The sequence below is a fragment of the Apodemus sylvaticus genome, chromosome 11 (genome assembly GCF_947179515.1).
Source record: "Apodemus sylvaticus chromosome 11, mApoSyl1.1, whole genome shotgun sequence".
In the NCBI taxonomy this organism is placed as follows: Eukaryota; Metazoa; Chordata; class Mammalia; order Rodentia; family Muridae; genus Apodemus; species Apodemus sylvaticus.
The window spans coordinates 37,823,301-37,841,750 of NC_067482.1; the positions used below are offsets into that span (position 1 = coordinate 37,823,301).

The 18,450-nt window shown below is 40.1% G+C and overlaps 1 protein-coding gene across 1 annotated transcript in view; it reads left to right on the forward strand.

Annotated features, from left to right (window-relative positions):
• Nucleotides 1-18,450, forward strand: part of Corin (corin, serine peptidase) — a 200,033-nt gene that overhangs the window by 66,258 nt on the left and 115,325 nt on the right. Inside the window, exon 5 of the mRNA XM_052199307.1 lies at nucleotides 14,753-14,937. Coding sequence (XP_052055267.1) covers nucleotides 14,753-14,937 — 185 coding nt within the window. The remainder of the gene's footprint in view (nucleotides 1-14,752; nucleotides 14,938-18,450) is intronic.

Genomic DNA, 18,450 nt, shown 5'->3' on the forward strand with positions numbered 1-18,450 from the left:
GTGGGGTCCCCAATGGAGCCCCATGGAAGAACAATGGTTTTGGCCACCCAGAAGCTCCAAGACTCCTAGGGACTGAACCATCAACCAAGGGGTACACATGGTTCCAGCCAAAAATGTGGCAGAGGAAGGCCTTGTTGGGCATCAGTGGGAGGAGTGGTCCTTGGTCGGGTAAAGACTCAATAGAGGTCCCAACAAAGGGAAACCAAGGGGGAGGAGGTGGGAATATGTCAGGTGGAGGGGCATATATGTGGAGGCAGGGGGTGGGAGGAGGGGTTGGGGTTCTTTGGGGAGGGTGGAAATCGAGAAAGGTTTTACCATTGGCAATGTAAATGAAGATGATATTCAACTAAAAAAAAGAAGTAGCAAAGCCTCATGATGAGACAATGTAGTTCTGCTACCAAAGGCTTGAAGAGAAGAAAAGGCTTGAAGAAATTGGATACTTGTAGCTAAGAGTGAGGAGAAGAGATTGGTACCCCAACTCCTTTCTCTAATCATCCTTTCTGCCAGTAAACTTACTCAGGGCACAAAAACATCCAGGACAACGGATGAAATCCAGAGTCTCATTAAATATCATCAGCTAAGAAGTTCAAAAATCTTATTTAAATCAATTATGAGTGGCCTTCTGGATGGTTCTCATCAGCATGGGGATCAAGTGCTGAGTTGGGGAATAGATGTGGAGGGACAAACAGAAACTATTCAGTAAGATAGAGATAATTATCCATAACAGTTGATCAGTTGATACAACAATATTGTGTATATTCAGACAATTTCAAAGCACATGCTAAGTACCTATTCCATTATAGCACAAATTATTTTCTGGATTGAAATGTTAGGAACTTTCCAGGATAGTAATTCACATACAACTCCATCCCATGTTGTTTGTGATGATTTCAGGAGTGTGTGAAGTACCCTAAGCATCAGGGACCCACCTGTCCCTTTGGTTGTAAGGTGTGGCACTGTATGGAGGTGGAACAGAAGCAGTAGAGGCTGAGCTGTGTGGAATTCAGTGAATTATCAAGGAGTCGGCTGCAGGGGGTGACTTCATGGTACACACACAGAGAGAAGGTGGATTCGATCTTTCCCATGGGATAAAATATGAGATGCCTGTGTGGGCTGTGATTGTGAGTCCTTGCCATAGTGCTTGCCTCACACAAGGAGAGCCCTGAACTCCAGAAACAATTGGAGATGGCCACCAAGAGATGTTTTATTTTCCCAGACTGTGGCATCACAGTTGGTGGTTGTATTCCTTGCAATTGCCACCTGCTGGCAGCTCAAACAACAGTTCTGAAGGCTGAAAGTCTGGGTGTAGGCAGGCTGTCTGGTTCCCAGAACTCTATGGGGAGAATCCATTTTCCTTTTTGCCCATCCCATTTCCTATTATTTCCGTCCCTTTGTCTTGTGCCCCTGTTCCTTCAGTTTTGGCCTCTGCCACCATAGAACATTTCCTGACTGCCGACATCTCTTCCTCTTCTGTCTCCTATAAGGACACTGTCACTGGATTCAGGGCTCACCTAACACAATCTAGGATAATAGCTTCCCATCCAGACTCTTAATTGTATCCCGCAAAGATCTTATGTCCAACGAGGTGATTCCCAGTTCTAGAGATTAAGATGTGGGCCTCTCGCTTTGAAGTAGTGGTTGGGAAAACAAGCTACAGGAGCTTGTGTCGTGACCTTGTCATCCATAAAAGAGAAATAATAGTTATATGTATGTTACAAAATTAATGTGAGGGCTGAATGACACTGGCTGGCCCTTAGAAAGAGCTCAATAAATGTGAGCAATAATTATGACAAGGAGATTTGTGGAGGACAAGGAGAATTAATGATGTGGAGACTACAAAAGCATATTTCTAATGTGTGTGTGTGTGTGCCATGTGCGGAGGATTTACAAAAAATAGGTAAATGAAGATGAAATATCAAAGGTTTCTTGGAACTTGATTCTCATTCTGTTTCTATTTCATTTCTGAAAATTTCACTTAAACTTTTATTTCTTTTTAGATTAACTCCTTTGTGGGCTCATGCATGCACACAGAGAGAAAATGGAAGGGCATGTGTTCAGAGTCCTGGGACTGCTGGTTCCATCACGATGATTCTCTAACTCAGTTCTGCTTGGGTGAACACGTTTGAGATGCCCACAGTTTCCAGGGCACTTTAAGTTAAATTTGATTCCCCCCTGACCTGATTTATCCATTGATAACTGTACCCGTAGGAGAGATTTTCCATTTTCTGTTATAATTAATAATAATTTACAGTTACTTTTCAAGTGTTCTTTGGGGACTCACCCTATTTTTATTATTATATTTAGTTTTATAATTGTACTTTTAGGCCATGCTTCCTGCTGTCATTTAGTGTGTGTATGGGAACTGCAACCTAATTTAATAAGCAGAATAAGTTCAGCTAAGTAAATGTATTGTAGAAAACCATTATAAGGTCAAACATATTTTTCTTGTGCTTCACTATTTTGTATCATTTATTATAGGCCATATTATTCAAATAAAGAAAAAGTGTTTGTTTTCCAGCCCAGAAAAATAGCTACTTAATAACAATTAAAATTTAATTTTAAAAGATTATAGTGAGATGTATAAACAGTATAGTTTTTAACCTGATTCTTTGGAGACCACAGTTATTATTTAACTCCATTGTATGTTGAAACAATGGAATTTAACTGTCTTTAATTTTGAACTGTGTTTGCTTTGACAAAATGTGTATTGAGGTACTGCAACAGGGTCTGGTTGAAAGGCAGGAGAACATAAGGATTCAGTGGTGCACATCATCTAAAAATATAAAAAAAATTTAACTGATAAACTATTGGAATGTCTCTAAAGTATATAGGTTAGAATATATTGCTTAAAAATATCAAGTAGATAGCAAAATATTGGTTAGTGTTAGATGTAGATGTTTGATATCCTGATTTCTTCAAATGGACAGTGTGTGTGTGTGCATGCGTGTGTGTGTGTGTGTGTGTGTGTGTGTGTGTGTTTGTGTGTGTGAGAGAGAGAGAGAGAGGGGGGGGAGAGAGAGAGAGAGAGAGAGAGAGAGAGAAAGAGAGAGAGAAAGAGAGAGAGAAAGAGAGAGAGAGAGAGAGAGAAGAGAGAGAGAGAGAGAGAGAGAGAGAGAGAGAGAGAGAGAGAGAGAGAGAGAGAGAGGGTTTGAGAGGTTTTGTGTATAGTCTTGCTCACTTAAGGAGGCCAGACATCAACCTCAGTATCATTCCTCAGGAACCAGCTGCCTTGTTTTCTGAGACTGTCATTGGTTTGGAACTTGCAGAGTAGTAGACAGGCTGGCCAGTCAGTGAGCTCCAGATATTCTCCTGCCTCAGTCCTCAGTGCTGGGCTTTCAAGCATGTGGCACCACGCCCACTTGTTTCTTTAAACACAAGTTCAACGAATTGAGCTCAGGTTCTGATGCTTATGTGGAAAGTACTCCACTGACTGAGCTATCGCCATAGTCTAGACTAGAACTAACTTTTTGTTTTTGTTTTTGTTTTTTTTTATTCGATATATTTTTATTTACATTTCAAATGATTTCCCCTTTTCTAGCCCCCCACTCCCCGAAAGTCCCGTAAGCCCCCTTCTCTCCCCATGTCCTCCCACCCACCCCTTCCCACTTTCCCGTTCTGGTTTTGCTGAATACTGCTTCACTGAGTCTTTCCAGAACCAGGGGCCACTCCTCCTTTCTTCTTGTACCTCATTTGATGTGTGGATTATGTTTTGGGTATTCCAGTTTTCTAGGTTAATATCCACTTATTAGTGAGTGCATACCATGATTCATCTTTTGAGTCAGGGTTACCTCACTTAGTATGATGTTCTCTAGCTCCATCCATTTGCCTAAGAATTTCATGAATTCATTGTTTCTAATGGCTGAATAGTACTCCATTGTGTAGATATACCACATTTTTTTGCATCCACTCTTCTGTTGAGGGATACCTGGGTTCTTTCCAGCATCTGGCAATTATAAATTTCCAGCATCTGGCAATTATAAATAGGGCTGCTATAATCCACACATCAAATGAGATACAAGAAGAAAGCAGGAGTGGTCCCTGGTTCTGGAAAGACTCAGTGAAACAGTATTTGGCAAAACCAGAACGGGGAACTGGGAAGGGGTGGGAGGGAGGACAGGGGAAGAGAAGGGGGCTTACGGGACTTTCGGGGAGTGGGGGGGACTAGAAAAGGGGAAATCATTTGAAATGTAAATAAATTATATCGAATAAAAAAATAACAATAAAAATAAATAAATAAATAAATAAATAAATAAATAAATAAATAAATAAATAAATAAATAAATAGGGCTGCTATGAACATAGTAGAGCATGTATCCTTATTTCATGGTGGGGAATCCTCTGGGTATACGCCCAGGAGTGGTATAGCAGGATCTTCTGGAAGTGAGGTGCCCAGTTTTCGGAGGAACCGCCAGACTGATTTCCAGAGTGGTTGTACCAATTTGCAACCCCACCAGCAGTGGAGGAGTGTTCCTCTTACTCCACACCCTCTCCAACACCTGCTGTCTCCTGAATTTTTAATCTTAGCCATTCTGACGGGTGTAAGGTGAAATCTCAGGGTTGTTTTGATTTGCATTTCCCTAATGACTAATGAAGTTGAGCATTTTTTAAGATGCTTCTCCGCCATCTGAAGTTCTTCAGGTGAGAATTCTTTGTTTAACTCTGTACCCCCATTTTTTAATAGGGTTGTTTGGTTTTCTGGAGTCTAACTTCTTGAGTAGAACTAACTTTTTAAGTGTAATAATCTTTAGTAATATAAAGTTACACAAATTTAAGAAATAGTAAACCCTAGCTGAGACTAACCCCATAGTCACTTACAGTTCTGTTCGTGCCTCCCACTTTCTTTCTTTCTTTCCTTCTTTCCTTCCTTCCTTCTTTCTTTCTTTCTTTCTTTCTTTCTTTCTTTCTTTCTTTCTTTCTTTCTTTCTTTCTTTCTTTCTTCCTTTCTTTCTTTCTTTTTCTTTTTTTTAGTTTTTCTTCTTTATTTCAAGGTAAAAACACACTGGATTAAGAGATTTCAGTGTATCCCCCATAAAGAAGAGTTTCTTTTTTTTTCATTCCTTTTTTTTATTCAATATATTTTTTTATTTACATTTCCAATGTTTTCCCCTTTTCTAGCCCCCCACTCCCCAAAAGTACCATAAGCCCCCTTCTCTCCCCCTGTCTTCCCACCCACCCCTTCCCACTTTCCCTTTCTGGTTTTGCCCTATACTGCTTCACTGAGTCTTTCCAGAACAAGGGGCCACTCCTCCGTTCTTCTTGTACCTCATTTGATGTGTGGATTATGTTTTGGGTATTCCAGTTTTCTAGGTTAATATCCACTTATTAGTGAGTGCATACCATGATTCATCTTTTGAGTCTGGCCTCCCACTTTCTTACTACTTATAGAAGGTGTTCATGCATGCTCTACCCTGTCCAGCAGATAAACTTTTTTTGTAAATAGTGGTTCCTGTTATTGATGGATTGGGTGAATTTCTGGGCTGACATCAACTTGATCCCATGTTTGGAGATGCCAACTTTCTACTGTCCCCCTTCTCCTTTCCTAATCCTTCCTTTCCATTTCTCAAACAAACAAACAAACAAACAAACAAACAAAAACTAGAACAAAACAAAACCCTGAAAACTTTTGAACAGCCTTGTGTGCACATGCTGTCCCTTTGCCTACAGCGGTCCCTTCTCTCTCATCAAGGTCGTAGCTTCAAAGTTCTGCCTGTACTGAAGCTTTCTCTGAACACCTCAGGTTTTCTTTTCCCTTCTCATGGCAACCTGGTGAGGCCCCTTGATTTCACTGTATGTTGTGTGTTCTTAACATACATGGTCCCCAGAGACACCCACTAGGTTTTGTATAAGAAGCAGAGGGAAGGAGACATTTGGGAAGTGGTTGAGTTTATGAGTTTGATGATAGTGACCGACTCACTTACTGATTTCTGATCTCGTCTGTGTCTGTTATGTGGAGCCTTTTATATGTCAGACACACTCTTCTGACATCTTGATGGATAGATACCAGGATTTTCCTCTTTGGGCCTCATCATATTACAAATAAGCCTGAGGGGCCTCCAGGAAATGGTCACCCATGTGTGATGGTTTTGAAAAGCCAAAACTTTTGCTACGGAGAGCTACAAAGCTTTTAAAGAGCTGTTTCTATGATTTGCATACCTGATACTGTCACATCATTGTTGAGTTAAACTTTTCGAATCTTGTCTCAGTTAAATAGTAACTCATTTGCTCAGCAAATAATTGTAGGAGGCTTCCTATGTGGTAGTGTTATGTCAAAGCACAGCCTGTGACAGTCGCCTGTGTATATGCAGCCCCGACGTTGTGCTAAATTCTAATTGTTTAATGGGAATTAAAATATTTTGGGAGAATTCATTAAACAATATAAAACCACAGTAGGTTTATGTTATTATTTTCTAGAAAATAATTGTACAGTTTATTTTTATCTTACTTAGGACTTTATTCTTAAAAGCCTTTTTGTGTCACCATTGACTGCATTTGGAAAATTAGAATTAAAATAGTTATACTAAAAATATATATAGGTCCCTGGCCAAAGAAAGTGGACTCTGATCCTGTTAGTAGCTAAGTGTTCCAGACTTGCTTGCAGGTTACTTACTAGACCACTTGGAAGCAGTGGTCTAATCTTATGCACCTGTCAGCTGGGTGTCCCGATGGCCAAGCATAGTACATGGCCTTAAATACCAGGCAAAACTGGTGAGCTATTATGTTAGAAATGTCAACTTAGGTGAGACTCTGTCTGAGGATTCAAAATGGTCCGAAGTGTAGGGAATGTATAGTTGAATAATTCAGATTGCTTTCTATTTTTACCAAGTTATTAAACTGGAGAATCAGGGCAGCCAAAAAATCTTTCTGAAAATGTCTTTTTATGTTACTGCCAGTGTCTGGGATACTCATACCCAGTTCAGTGGGGGAGTTCATTCACTTTTCTCTCCAACAGTTCTGGGTGTCAGCTGTATATATGACGACAACATAGAGATAGTACTTGTGATTGTATTTGCTTGAAGACCCTTACCATCAGTGTCAATGATGATACACAAAAATCAGAACCGCTACAAAGTAATGCCACGGTTGCAAGTTGCTCCTGATATTTGTTAATGTCTTACCCTGTGGGTCTTGGTAAGTGTGGCAAATTCTAAAGTTAATCAGTGTCCCATCAGTTAGAAGGTATGTCTTTTGGTACTCTCTCAGGAGCTGTTTTGTGGCTTTGTATTATTCCCGATGGCTTAAATCAATACATCTTTACCACTTGGCATTTCTTGGAGTTTTTCCCTTTCCTAAGAGCAAAACCCCAAAGTTGTCAAACAAACAAGACAAAAACACATCTGTGTATGCTTTATCTGTTTTACTGACATTTTCCTATTACACGGGAAGGATGTTAAAACTGGATAGCATGTGTAGATTTTGCAGTTGTGAAGGAAAGGGAGTCTGTAGGACAGAAAAGATTCGCATCTTTGTCCAGATCACTCAGCTAGGAAGAGGACACTGTGATTATGGAAATCTCCTTCCATATTTGCTACTGGGAGTTTTATTCCCAGGGGCACCTAAGTCATCCTTTGTGCATTTCAATAATTTATCCAACAGCTACCTATGGTGTCCCCATTCACATACTAGGGAGACACTACAAACACAATGCCCAGACACCATTTGTTGACTCTATTGCTTACATTGTATTGGTGAGACACAACTTTCTCAGAAGAGAAGGGAAGGGGATATGAGGAGAGGGGCTTAATCTGGCTCAAGACGCCCTCAGGAGTAACTTTTGCTTGAGCAGAAATCATGACCACTTTTCTTCCATGGACAGTGACATGATTTTGCTTCCATCCAGACTATGTTCTTCTGAAGCAGCCCCCTGACAGGAACAACAGCAACTCTCAAAGCCAGCTATGGCTGCATTTGCTGATTCTGAGTTATAGTCTCCTACCAGATGTTATGTTAATAATAGTTGAACCACGTACTCCACATGCCACCATGCTTCCTCCCTCCATGGGTATTTGTTGCGCCCCCAGTTGGCTGTGAGGCATGCAGCTATGTGCTGGTTCGTCTTCATTTACTCCTTCACAGTCAGTGGCCACATGACTCTGCTCCATCTAACTCTTCCCTAGACATTTTTAGCAATGATCACATTTGGGCTCTTTGTTGGGTGCTCATGCCAGGAAAGCCACCAGTTGATCAGGATACAGGATAGGTCACCTAATGACCACCTATGATGGTCATCTCATATTCCTCTATGCCAACTTGCACATATTGGGTGCATCTTATATGAAAGAACACGGCTCCCATGGAGTAGCCTTCCCTAGATGGTTCTTGCTATGTTCCAGCAGTTACTCCTTTTCTCTTTAAACTTAGTTGTTAATAGCTCCTGGCCCCTAGCCTGCAGCACTAACCCTTGTTGGTATTAGAAAACACTCTGCTTTGGTCAACATTTTTTTTCATGAAATACTATGCCGTGCTCCAACTTTAGTGGGTCATCTTTTCCACACTGGTACCATGATGATTACAAATAAAGACATGATAAACAGAGTTCCAGACGAAAGAGAATGAGGAATGTGCTGTCTCCTTCTATTAGCTCTTTTCTGATGGGAGACCAGCCTTCACTTGTACGTGTCTTCATTGCCATGCCTAGTGTAGGTAGAGATCAAGTATACAGTCTGTCTCTCTCTTCTATAACATGTAAGGTTTCTTCAGTCACTCGAGGTGCTGTTGGATCCTCACAGTGACATTGGGCGACCTGTTGTCTTTCTCTTTCCAGCAATAGTGATGGATTCATAATCCTGCATCATGCTGATTCATATGTAAAAGAGGATCACCTAGGTAAAAAGTTTAGGGCCAGTGTTTGGTCCTGAGATTGTCACTTTTAAGTTTTAATCTCCTTGTAATAGAAAAGGGGAAAATGGTCTTACAAGACTCTTGAAATACAAACAGTGTCTTCCTGGCTGAGGAAGGGTCACAGATCTGGCAGAGGCCCAACTCTGACTTTGTGAGTACTGCTGCTGAACAGTACAGTTTAAAAAGGACAAAGCAGGATTGGATTTATAATGACGGTATAAGTCTCATCCATAAATAGCATATTGAACTCAGTAATATGATTTTTGCAAAGTGATGTGCCAAGGGAAACTGTATCATCACCAATAGCTGGGTTATGCATTAGCACACTCTCAATGGCACAAAACAACTCACATGGAAATAGGAACCTTGGGGTTACTTAGCTAACTCCTCTGCTCTCGAGTCTCACAGTGTACATTAATGTCTTGGCTAGAGCTGAGGTCTTATCTGAAGGCTTGACTAGGGAAGGAATCCATTTCTAAGTTCATGAGTCATTAGAATGGCTTCCTTTTCTCAAGGGCTGTTGGAAAATGAATCACCCTCAAGGCCAGCCATGTGGTCTCCTTAATATGTATGGCAATTTGCTTGTCAAAGTCAGCAAGAGAGAAAAGGATGGGGTAGGCCAAATAAGATGGAAGTCATAATCATATGTAGCTCAATAATGCCATGGCATCCTGTTCATTTCTGTGGTTGGAGGTAAGTTAAAAAAACGTATTCAAGACAGGGCTTCCTCAGGCAGGAGCTGTAGAAGGCAGAGATCATGGATAATGCTTTAAGTTGGCCCAGCCACAAACCATCCTCCCCAACACCCACCAAAAGAGTTTTAAGTCTAAAGCTCTCCTAATATATCAGCATAGCTTATTAAAAATACAATTTGACAGCTGTGATATGAGATCTTGGCAATATTTAAGCAGAACATTTGGCTCAAAGACATTGTACTACTGTTAATTTCTTATTTTTTGCTAAGTATAGTTATATGAGATGATTGTTTTTAGGGAACCCAAAGGAAGCACCCACAGGGCAACCAGTAGGGTTGGGGATAGTGACAACCAAGAGGGGCTTCCTCAGCTGTGAACCTTGACAACTACAATGACCAACGTGGTAAGACACGTCCATGGGATAATGGCAAGAATGCTCTGGGGGTAACCAGCTGTTTTCTGATTGAATTTAAGGCCTGGTCCATAGCACAAAACATGTGCTTCCAATTGTAAATCTGGCCAAGAACTCTGGCTTAGGGAATCTCATAGGTCCCACCAGGAACCTACCATTATTATTCTTTTCAGTGGGCATAATATTAACCAACCCTCTAACTTTGTATCTCTATATCCAATAACTAGAACAGCTCTGAGACTCCATCAGACAAATTTCTCTATGCAGTAGATGGCAGCTAGAGCTGAAACTCACATCTCATCGAAGGGCAGAGAAGGAACTAAGTGGTTCTGGATTAACCAAGGATGGACCATCTATTATCTATCACTGGACCATCTGTTAACTATCACACAAACAACAACAACAACAACAACACACACACACACACACACACACACACACACACACACACACACACAGCCAAACTCAGGGACCATTCTGTAAAATGGGGGCAGAAGAATCAGAAGTCAGAGAGGACCAGAACGAAACAGTGTCTTTTGGACTTAATCCAATGACTGTAACCGTGAACCCACACAGCAGCTGTGGCTACCCACACAAGATCAACAGTCTAGCATAGAGTGTTAAGGGGATTCTTAAAATCTTACCTCTGAGGATCTGTGAACAGTTGATGTCTTTTGAGAAGGGAGAGTCAATTTTCCTTAATTGTCTGTAATAGGTCAAGCACACTCTGGCTCCAAACTCAGGATGGCACAAATTGGGCTTAATAGCTTATTAAAAACAAAAAAGGACACAAAATTGGGGGTTAGGAGATGATAGTGAATCTGCCAGACATCAGGGGGCAAAGTGGGGGATTAATTTGATCAAATATATTGCATGATGGTGGTGGCGGTTAAATGAAATTCTCAAAGACTTTATATGAAATATTTTTCAAAAGTTGTTCAATTTGACAGAAAAATATGATTTATAATTCTTAAAAGCCTACTGGCCATATAAGTTTATTTTGATATCTCCAGCTATTTAACAAATTTACTTTTATGATGAACATTAAAATTTTCTAGATAAACATCTCTATACTTTTAGATGTATCATAATAAAATTTCCAGGAAATAAACTCAGTAATGAAGTTATAGATGATTTGAACAATATTTTTGGTAGATTAATTATTTTAAAACATCCTTCCTAGTAAAAATACTACAAGTCCTTATTATCATTGTGTGGTAACATGTTTCCATATTAATCAAATGTGTCAACAAATACTTGGAGAGGTACATCAGAACTCTCTGCCTTCACTTGAGTTGAAATGCATCAGGGACAATTTTTTTGCACCATACCAAAAGTACTTCACACATCAATTAAGAACAGCCACCCTTTCTAAAATAGGCATTCTGATAGTCAAAGTGGTCCTTCTCTTTTTCCAAGCACTGTTTTTCAGTTGCTAGCGTGTTGTTGCTTGGATATAGATCCTTATATTCCAAAATAGTGTAGCTTGTCTCACCACTGTGTTCCATGTGATGAAAAGCAAAACACATCTGCCCTTCAAGGGCAGCTGAATTTCAGGCAAAACAAGAACAAATGGCTCTTCATTTGTTCACGGTTTGCAAGGACTCATAGTTATTAATACTCGACCCCCAGCTCACAGATTCTTGTCCAGCAATGTAAAACTCATGGGTCTTGGTTGGTTACACCTCTTAGGAGACTTATTTAGAAACACTCTAGACATTTTCCTAGGCACTAATTTTAGAACAGAGGGTCTAATGGTATTTTAGTATTTCTATATATCCCCAGCTCAAGCCTTGAGAAAAAATGTCTGTTATTTCTTGCAGGTCAGCAAGACTGATAGGGTTATCATGGCTACAGTGCTCCTCTGAGAAATACTTCTCAAGAATGATTTTTAACTTACAAAATGTTCATAATAAGAGAGTTATGGAAAATAGACTACACTCAAGCTCTTCCAAATCCCTTACTTTCTAAGTGGGGAAACTGAGTCTTGGCTTGAATGAACTGTTGGCTCAAGGTTAGATAGTAGCAGATTATCCACAGGAGGGAAGGTCTAGAGTGGGGGGTCCTACGGAAATGAGCATGGTAGAGGGTAGAAGTCCATGACAATCGGTCAGTTTCTAAGTTAGATTCTTAACTTCAGGACATGAAAAATGACATGGATGGTGAGGAATAAAAAGCTTCAGCACTAAAGAAAGTTTCCAGAATCACTGGGGAGACTTGTCCACCCTTAACTCTATGACATCTAACTATGGTGGTTTGAGTGAGAATTGCTGAAATATGCTCATGTGTTTAAATACAGGCTCCAGTTGGTGGAACTCTTTGGGAAGGATTGGGAGGTGTGGCCTTGTTGGAGGAGGTGTGTTAATAGGGACAGACTTTGAGATTTCAAAAGCCCACACCTTTCTCAATTAGCTCTCTCTGCCTCCTGCTGGTGGACCAAGATGTAAGCTCTCAGTTGTTCCAGATACTTTACTCTAACTCTCTAAAATTACAAATCCTAAATTAATTGTTTTCTTGTATATGTTGCCTTAGCCATGTGCTTTATCAAAGCAATAGAAATACTAAGATACTACTCTATTCCTGAATGGATGTCATAGCCAATTCATGTTTTATGTGTGTTTTCAACTTCTTCAAATGCAAAACTCTCTTTCCTGTATCTTCAATATCAAATTTAATTACATATTAATTTAAACAGATTTTTTCATTATCTTTTTATTTTTTAGTCAGTTTATTGTTTCAGATATTACTTCCAGATCACAGTTTACCCTCCTTTCTATCTTCCCAGACCTTCCCCCTTTTTCCCCTCCCCATCCATCTACTGTATCCTTTTATAAAGGAGTAGGCTTCCTTGGGATATCACCCGAGCATGGCATACCAAGTTTCAATAAGACTAGGCACCTCCTCTCATATTAAGGCTGGATAAGGCAACTCAGTAGGAGAACAAGAGTCCCAAAAACAGGTAAAAAAATCAGAAACAGCCCTCTCTCCCTCTGCTAGGAGTTCCAAATCACATATAAATTATACAATTATAACATAAAGGCAGAGAGCCTAGGTTAGACCCATGCAGGCTCCCTGAATGTTGGTTCAGGATCTGTGAGTCCCTATGAGTCCAGGTTTGTTGATCTTAAACAGATTAGTTTAAAAGGTAATTTTAATACAGCTTTTTGTTTTGTTTGTTGTTTTTATGAGACAGGATTTCTCTATATAACCCTGGCTATCCTGGAACTTTCTGTGTAAACCAGGCTGGCCTTAAACTCACAGAGATTTGCCTGCCTCTCCCTCTCAAGGGCTGGAATTAAAGGTGTGTTTCCACCATTATCAAGTTTTTGTTTAACTTTTAAAGAAAGAAAGAAAGAAAGAGGTTTATTTTTGTTAGGATGCCATTGTTGAGGGAGGCATGGTGGTGAAGGCATGTAATACCAGTTGCTTGGCAGGTTGACCATAAGTTCAAGGTCTGCTCAAGGCCAGCATAGGCAACTTAGTGAGATCTTCTCTCAAAATAGTGAAAAGGCATGGGAACTCTAGGGTCAGCAGCATGGACAATGCCCCTGGTATGACCCCATTGCTACCTCAGAATGTTAAGTGTTGAGAACTTCTTGTATATGAGGATCTCTCCTCAAAGCTCTCAGGGTTCATGTTGGATCCAGTGTAACCTGTTAGATGGCAGGTCACATCATGTTTCTGTATCTGTGGGACAAATGGCATATGGTATACAAGCTTGTTTGATCAAGGGTTTTCTAAAGTCCATTTATTATATGTGAATAGACATTGTTAGAAGATATATAGATAAAGGCCTGGAAGCTCATGCACCTGCTTTCTCCTCCCCCTTTGCCATTGTGAAGCTGATAGTAAGAAGGGTGTGACACTTGAATCTGCCTCAGAATCTTAATGGGTCTGTGCTTCCCAGAAAAGGTTTATGACAGACCCAGTATTGTTCAATTCGGTAATATCAACATTTGAAATAGTTGTTTTGATGGGACTCTAACAAAGTTTCTATTTCAGAAAACATCTCCAGTTTTCTGCAAGTACTTTGAAATGCCTTTGGTGGAAACTGGCAAGGATATAAGATACAACCTATAACTTTGAGGCAGAGAAGGCCACTTGGCTTTGAGAGGAGACCAGTCCACGGCCTTGACATGGCTAGCACAGGAGTTGAAATCCCCAGAGCAAACGTGGGATCTGGGAGTGTTTGGTTGCATGCAGAAAGGCCGAGGACAAGTGCCAGGAGCATCACTGCTTCTACTATGAACAGATGGTGGCTCACAGTTTTTACTCTACAGAATACAAAACAGAAGGCTTATAAGATTAATTTTTTTAAGAACACAGGATTTTGAGGTGCCACTTGTCTGTATGAGGTTTTCATGAAGGCCGGGGAGAATGAAGAACGGCTTTCTCTATTTGCCTTTGAGAGGTAGTTGGATTTCTCCAAGGAAAGATAAAAGTTAGCGCAGCATGTCTTTTGACCTATTTTTGCCCTTTCTATTTGGGACCTCCATTTATCTTCTTTCTTTCTGTTGGTCAACCAGTATATTTGAATACTTGAAGCTTAAGAACAATCATTTGGGGTAGATTGTTCTACAAGCAATGACTACATGATCTGTTGGGAAACTAGCTTATTATCTTCAGAATCCTTATAATTAGGTGGCTGAAACTGTCATAGGGCCAAATACAGAAGTTTAGGTTGCTGACAGTACATAGGAAATACAAATTAAGAGTCTATGTTACTTGATACCTTTAATACTATTGTCTTGAGAGCTGTTCTATTATGGCACTAATTCTCCACCCCCACTTTTTTGTTTGCATTTAGGCATGGCCTTCTACCCTGTAGATCTTTCTGTGAGGCTGCAAAAGAAGGATGCGAATCTGTCCTGGGGATGGTGAACTCCTCCTGGCCAGATTCCCTCAGATGCTCTCAGTTTAGAGACCACACTGAGAACAACAGCAATGCCAGCAAGATCTGCTTCTCACTGCAGCAGGAAGATGGGAAGCAAGGTAAGTGTCTGTGCTTCCTTTTAAACTTTGTATTCTGTCATGCCACCCACTTGAGGATAGCTACAGAAATAGGTATATAGTCCACTGCGCTTTAAAAATCAAGGAAGCTCCAGATTAAGAAGCAGGATATTGATAATATAGAAATGCTTACAATAATCCTCCTAATCACTTCACCTTTGCAAATAACTCTATCACCTTAGGTAGCTTTTCTTGGTACTGTAAATGTAATTAAACAATGTGCAACATTTTCGTATCTTCTTGCGTGTGTTTAACATTATGCTTCAACAATGCATTGAGCTCATTGCAGGTTCCATTTCTTCACATTGAACGAAGTGCTCTAACATTCAATTATTCAACAATATATCTGTTATTGGTAGGCATTGAATTATATGCAGCTTCAGCTATTATGAAGAACAAGGCTGTTACTATATTTGAACATGTCTTTGGTTAAACATAGTTGTGGAACTTGTTCTGCCAAATAGTGCTCTAGACTAGTTCTATGGACTCATACTCCCAGTATCTATGTGTGAAAAGGTCATTTTCTTCCCCTGCCCTCCTTATGGTGGCATTTTTGGTCTTTCTTATTTTTGCAGTTCTGGTAAGACAATTAAAGCATATCCATGTGCTTTCAAGTTCTTTCCCTGAGGACTCTGATCATATTTTTAAAAAAATGTATAACTGTTTCATTGTCATTTCTGTTGCGCAGGTATTTGTCTGTTTCCCAGTGGTCTCACTAATTTACAGTTTCATGTGTAGCATGGATAGACCTCATCATTGTTTTGATCTGAAATGTTGCCCCAAGTCTCATTTGCCAAAGGCTTATCTGCTGGCCTGTGGCAACTGTTGATAGTCTCTGAAACCTTGAAGAGGTAGAACACAGTAGAATGAAATGAGGTCACTGGGGTCTAGCCTCCTAACTGGGTTTTGGCACACTTCCTTCTATTTCTTTGTTTCCCAGCCACCATGATGTGAGCAGCCTCCTCTACCCTGTGCCTTGGCCATGATGTTTTCTTCCAAACAATCCTAAAGTAATGTGGGTAATCATGGACAAGAATCTCTAGAACACAAACCAAACCTCTCATCTCTTTAAACTGTTTATCTCAGGTATTTGGAGATTTTATGGTGATGTAAAATTGACCTGTCCAGATGTGATTCTTTGTGTAGATGTATTGCAAAAGTCTCTGACTGATTTTCTCCATTCCGAACATGTATGGTTCTTTTCTCTCTCTGTGGAACAGAAGGAGAGTTTTCTCTATCTTACTTTATTATTTTTATTAATTATTTGAATTTTTCATATGGTGTAATTTGATTATATTTACTCTCCCTCTTCCAACTCTTTTCAGATCCACTTGTTTCCCTGTCCACCCAACTTTGTGTCTTAATTTTAAAGTGATCTACTGAGTATGATTTCTGCTGCCTACATGTTCTTGGGTGTACACACATCCACTGGAATGTAGGCAACCTACAAGGTGCTAGACTCTTAAAAATGGACTCTACCTCTCCCTGTCACTCTGAATTACCAATAGCTCCTCAGGTAGGGGTGAGACTTCATGGCTAGCTCCCTACTCCAGGCTGAGATTTAATCTGATTTAATCTTGCAGGGGTTTGTGCAATGTTCTCACAATCGCTGTGAGTTTATAAGTGCAGCTTCCCTGTCGTGTCCAGAAAAATGTGGTTCCCTTGTAGTCATCCACTGCCCATGGCTCTCGCTGTCTTCCTAGTCCTTGTTCCATAATCTTTGGAGAGGAGTATGGTACAAATGTTCCATTTAAGCTTGAAACCTCAGCAGTCTCTCTTTGTCTGCACCTTGACCAGTTGTGCATCTCTGGGTTAATCTCCATCAATTGCAAAAAGAAGCTTCTCTGATGAAGATTGGAAGATGCACTCGTTTGTGATAATAAGAAATCATCAGGAGTCATTTTTATACTGTTCCATTTAAAGAATAATGGTAGTAGGGTGTCCCCAGGGCCTATGACAATGCCAGGTATGAGTTTCATATGGTGGAACAGGCTTCAACTCCATCATGAAGTTGTTGGTTACTCCCATGACACTCCTGCCACTGTTGCTCTGGTGGGCATATCTTTCCAGGCTGGTCATTATTGGCTCACAAGTTCACAGCTGGGTAATGGTGGAGTTGCTGTATTCTTCAGGTCCTGGGACAAGCCTGAGTTATTCTCAGTATAACATAATTGCTGTAATTTCTACTTCTTTTTGTGGTAAGTGCCATAAGGAGCCTTCCTCCTAGCTATCAGCTAACAGGCCCACTTCTGTGTGTCTCCTTCCTATCCAGCTGCTCATTATCAACCACTTCAGTCCTATGGGGTTGGAAACCTCAGGCATTTTCAGGGACTCTGTGGCCCCATATCCAGCTTCGCAGTTGTAGCAGCACGGCTAGCACTGGGATGTTTTATGAGGGGGAAGAGTGTGCAGAATGTGGACTTTTGTTAATTTTTGAGATTGTTATTTTTTAACTACATTTATCCTTTCTCTCTCCACTCTTCAAACCTTCCCATGTACCCCTCCCTGCTCTCCTTCAGAACCATGGCCTCCCATTGCAACGTGGACCTTTGCTCTGTAGTTACTTCTGTAACTTGACTGCTCATGACTTAATTATCTCCTCAGCTCTCAGCTGCTTTTAAACAGAAGTTCTCAAATTTTATCTGCCTTTTCTGTTTATTTTTTGATGGAAATGCTGTAGCCAGAAGTAGAAATCTATCTCATTTCATTGAATGGACACATTGTTTTAGTAGAGATCTGCTGTTAATTCCTGATCCCAACCTCCAACACATACACACACACACACACACACACACACACACACACACACACACACACATCAGTATCCGTTCTTCATTAAGTCACCCTGAGATGTCACTGGGAATATCAGTTCAATGCCATCAGGAAGTGTTGCAGCACTTCTAATCTGTGAAAAGATTGATGGCTTTGGGCAAAATGATGAAACAGTTATAATTAGAGCCATGTGTTCACTAGAGTGGGAATTTCTTAAGTAATCAGAGACCCAGGGTCTTTATAGGTTTTAGTTGCAGTTATTTTTTTATGTAACTTTTTTCTAAACTTTTTTTCTGAAATGTCATCTGTGTGATTGAATACTTTCTTAGATTTAAAAATAACTTTGGCTTCATTCTTGATGAAACAATAGGCTCATCTCAAATATATTTATAATTTTTATGCTTTGGGGAAAGCCACTGACACTTATGATCTTCATGTATGTATAAGATTGTAATTTCTAGCACACCTATGTACCTACTAAAAAGGGTTTATGTGGTAATAACATATTGTAAGCAAGTAGAAAAGCATTTATTATAGAGTCCAACCATATAAGACCACTTTATAGATTACCCAGTGCAGTCTTTCTCTTATGGTTTATTTTTCCTTGTGTAAACTAAGTGCCTGTTATATTCTAAGTATCACCCTGAGGTCTCTGAAAACTACAATCAGTGCGCATAGTAGTAATTTATATCCATGCAATGTGCTTCTTTTTAAAAATGATTT